At 48.9% G+C, this 4047-nt stretch overlaps 1 protein-coding gene across 1 annotated transcript; it reads right to left on the bottom strand.

Moving 5' to 3' along the window:
- Window positions 1-257: 257 nt before the first annotated feature.
- LOC136480349 (uncharacterized) lies at window positions 258-3491 on the bottom strand. The gene is made up of 4 exons (XM_066477926.1): window positions 2861-3491; window positions 2421-2704; window positions 1029-2270; window positions 258-725 (listed from the first exon to the last, which is right to left on the bottom strand). The coding sequence occupies exons 1-4, from the start codon at window positions 3489-3491 to the stop codon at window positions 258-260; spliced, it is 2625 nt and encodes an 874-aa protein (XP_066334023.1).
- Window positions 3492-4047: the final 556 nt, after the last annotated feature.

Consider the following 4047-nt stretch of genomic DNA (forward strand, 5'->3'; position numbering starts at 1 on the left):
CTAGCCACCATGGCTGATATCCACGATGGGACCAAAGTAGATACTGCCTCACACGATGCCATTGGAGCTGGGTGCCGTGACAGAGCATCCACTTCACGATTATCAGAGCCAGGACAGTAAACAATGCGGTATTGAAGTCCAAGGAGCTTGGAGAATACACGATGTTGCCAATAAGTATGCAAACATTGGTCAGATAGCTGAGTCAGACTCTTCTGATCGGTGAGAATCACAAATTCTTGAAATTGCAAATAAGGTCACTAGGCTTGTACTGCCAATAAGATGGCCATGAACTCTTTCTCATAAGTAGAGAGTCCTTGAGACTTCGGCCCTAATGCCTTGCTCATAAATGCAATTGGATGGCCTTCCTGCATTAAGACAGCACCAATACCAGCCTCAGATGCATCAGTTTCAATAGCAAACGGTTTGGAGAAGTCAGGCAAAGACAAAACTGGTGACTGACAAAGAGCTTCTTTCAATGTCTGAAAGGCAACAGCATGATCTGGAGTCCACACAAACAAGGACTGTTTCCTGAGTAATGCAGTCAATGGCTTGGAGATAATACCAAAGTGGCGTACAAACCGGCGATAATATCCAGCTAGTCCCAGAAATGATCGAAGTTCCTTGACAGAAGAAGGAGTCGGCCAATTTGCAATAGCTGTCAGCTTAGAAGGGTCTGTGCCCACACCTGCACCACTGATGATGTGTCCCAGATAGGAAATAGATGTCTGAGCAAATACACATTTAGATAACTTCAGGTGCCACTGATCCTTAGTAAGCAACTGAAAACAATTCTTATATGTTGGAGATGCTCCTCCAAACTCTTACTGTATATCAGAATGTCATCGAAAAAGACCAGTGCAAACTTTCTAAGACAAAGGGTGCAAAGTAGTGTTCATGGCACCTTGAAAGGTTCTAGGAGCTCCTGTTAGGCCAAATGACATCACTCTGAACTCGAATTGGCCAAAATCTGTCTAGAAAGTAGTCTTGAATTCTTCACCCTCTTTCATGCGAATTTGATGGAACCCTGCCTGCAAATCTAGAGTAGTGAAATGAGAAGCACCAGCCAGTTCATCTAACAGCTCTTCAATAATAGGCACTGGATACTTAGTTTTAGCAGTAATAGCATTCAGCTGTCGATAATCAATGCAAAACTGCCATGTGGAATCCTTTTTCTTCACCAGTAAAATGGGAGAAGCAAAAGCACTGGAACTTGGCTGTATAATCCCTTGTTGCAGCATATCATTTACTTGTTTCTTTATTTCAGATTTAAGGATGGGAGCATATCTGTATGGCCTTACAAAAATAGGTTGAGCACCAGCAATCAGTGGTATAGTGTGGTCACAATTCCTGCTAGGAGGTAATCCTAATGGTGGGGTAAATAAATGAGCAAATTCATCCAACAATGGTTGAACCATAGGACGGACAGAAGAATGCTTAGGTTGAAGAGTTTTCGGCACTATGGACAACTGCACAATAGAACCTGCTGGAAGAGCAGCCATATTACCCCAAAGATATACAGACTGACCCTGATATGGAATGCAGATCCACTGTTGACTCCAATCCACTTGCATAGGACTGAAATGGGACATCCAATCAAGGCCTAGAATCATATCATAAGAGCTCAGAGGCAACAATTTCAAATCAGTGGTGAAGGAATAGCCCTGTACGGACCAACTAGCAGTAGGAATGTGGGAATCACAACTGAGCACTACCCCATTAGCTACCTGAACTGTTACTGCAGGAGATAACTGCTGGACACCAGAGAGGGAACCAGCCAAAGCCATACTGACAAATGAATGAGAACTACCAGAATCTAGTAAAATAGACAATGGATTGCCTTGAATATCACCAGATAAACAGAAGGTCTTGGGGGAACGAGCACCCGCGACAGCAGCAACAGATAGATGCATCATAATTTGAGCAGCAACAGGAGAAGTAGGACCTAAATCATCAGCAGGAATGTCTTCTTCAGGAAAAATGTCCAGGAGCTCTTGGACGACATGGAGCTGAACTGCCTCAGAGCAGCGATGGTCGCGACTCCATTTGGCCCCACAGCGAAAACATAAGCCCTGGGCACGGCGTGCAGCACGTAGAGACTGAAACTTCTCATCAATAGTGGAAGAGGAAACTGGCCCAGAGCGTTTTCCCTCCACAGCATCAGTACGGGGTGGTGGAATAGGTAGTGATACTCCACCATGCCACGCCGTCTTCTGGTTAGGCACCGCATCAGAACGCCTAAATACCCTCTTGGTAACACCCAACGCCTCTTCCTGCAATTCAGCCAAAACGCAAGCAGCATTGAGAGTAGACGGCTTGTGGACAAGCAAAACAACTTTAATGTCATCACATAATCCATCAATGAATCGTTGAACATAGTATAGTGGGTCTAGGTGTTTAGCATATGCTTTATGTTCATCTACCAAACTGACGAACTGCTCAATATAATCGGCGACTGAACCATTCTGACGAATGCGGAACAGACGACGCAAAAGCAATTCATGCTCATCGCGTCCAAAACGAGAGAGCAACTGAGCACAAAACACATCCCACTCTATGGACTCAAGGTCATCTTCAATTGAAGAGAGCCAACGCTTGACGGGGCCATGAAAATGCATAGTGGCAGCCGACACCCAGACAACAGACTCAACACGGTAGAGGCGGAAATAGTGTATGGCTTGCTTAACCCACAGCTTCGGATGTTCCCCTTCGAACCTAGGAAAATCAAACTTAGGTAGTTTGCCTGTGTGATCCCCCCTAGATCCTCCCTAGTACCCGAACTCAAAATGGTGATTCGGTGGAGGGTGTGGTGGACGGGCTGGCGGTAAAGGCAAAGGGGATGGGGAGTGGTTAGACGACATACCCTTGGCATGTGGTGGCAACAGAGTGGTGACCACTCCGAAGCCACCCTGGTCGACGCGGTGCCCATTGGGCAGGTTGGCTGCATATCCCGCAGATGGGCGCGGGGCAACCTCGAAGCCACCATGCGGAACATGAGTGTTCGGCAGAGTCGGTAGCTCCGGCTTGTAGTTCGGCGATGGAGGAGCCGTGCGGAACGTCGGGGACGGCGGTGAAGACTTGAGTGTAGGCGAACGCATGGGGTTGTTGGCGAAGACGACCGCGCTCGGTGAGGCAGGGGCGGACGAGGACTTGGCGATGAGCACGGACGGCATGGATCCATGAACACCAGGTGTAGTGCTCGGGCCATCCACCAAGGATCTCTCCATGAACTTGGAGATCTTCCCGACCTCCAGCTTGAGGGACGCTAGGCGGTTCACCTCGACCCGCAGATCGTCGATGAGTCCGTCGACTCCCAGGCGCCATTCGTCGAACACCTTCGTTGCGTTCTCTAGCGTGTCGAGGCGAGTCGACGAAGAACTCGCGGTACCGTCGATCTTCTTCTCTAGGTCATCGAAGCGGCGGTCGATGCTGTCGAAGCGTGTGCCGAAACGGCGATCCATCTCATCGAGCAATAGCTTCTGAGTGGGGTCCATCACATCGAACTTCTTCTGGCGACGAGTGAAATGATCGTGAGATGCGGCGGACGGGGGATCCAGATCGGCGATTCACACCACAAGTCGCGACTCCGGGATCAGAATTATGGAATCCCCAACTCAAGCTGCAGATCACAGACTCGAATCGGGGTTAGACCGACCAAAACCGTTGGAGTACGAGCAACCGATGGGGATGAGGGAATCGAGCGATCGGTCAGTGCCGAGGATCGAAGGAATCCGATACCAAATGTGAGAGGTAGCAGTTGGGGTAACGAGAGGAGTAGGCAGATACAGAGGAGGAAGAAGGACAGTATAGGCAGATGAATGATTAGCTCGAGTTTTAATTCTGTTACAATAGCGATAGCCTCCTTCCTGGAGTTCTCTTCCCCTTTATACCGATACAGAGGACATGCCTCTTTACGCACGCAGGCAGAAATCAGAGGCCCAATCCCTTCCGGTGTATTTTGGGTTCACCTTCCTGGGCCTTGGCTTGTCGACCCGTAGCTTCGAGATACCCTGGCCCGTCTTGCTCGTAGGCTCTTCTGAGGTAGCACTC

This window comes from Miscanthus floridulus, chromosome 9, assembly GCF_019320115.1.
Source record: "Miscanthus floridulus cultivar M001 chromosome 9, ASM1932011v1, whole genome shotgun sequence".
In the NCBI taxonomy this organism is placed as follows: Eukaryota; Viridiplantae; Streptophyta; class Magnoliopsida; order Poales; family Poaceae; genus Miscanthus; species Miscanthus floridulus.

Excerpts from the sequence above, each read along its gene's own strand:
- LOC136480349 (XM_066477926.1), bottom strand. The coding sequence starts at position 3,491 with ATGGACCCCACTCAGAAGCTATTGCTCGATGAGATGGATCGCCGTTTC. Across the intron at positions 2,705-2,860 it reads GTTGCCACCACATGCCAAGG|GGGAACATCCGAAGCTGTGG; the intron begins GTATGTCGTCTA and ends CTAGGTTCGAAG. Across the intron at positions 2,271-2,420 it reads TTGAGCAGTTCGTCAGTTTG|GAAGAGGCGTTGGGTGTTAC; the intron begins GTAGATGAACAT and ends GCTGAATTGCAG.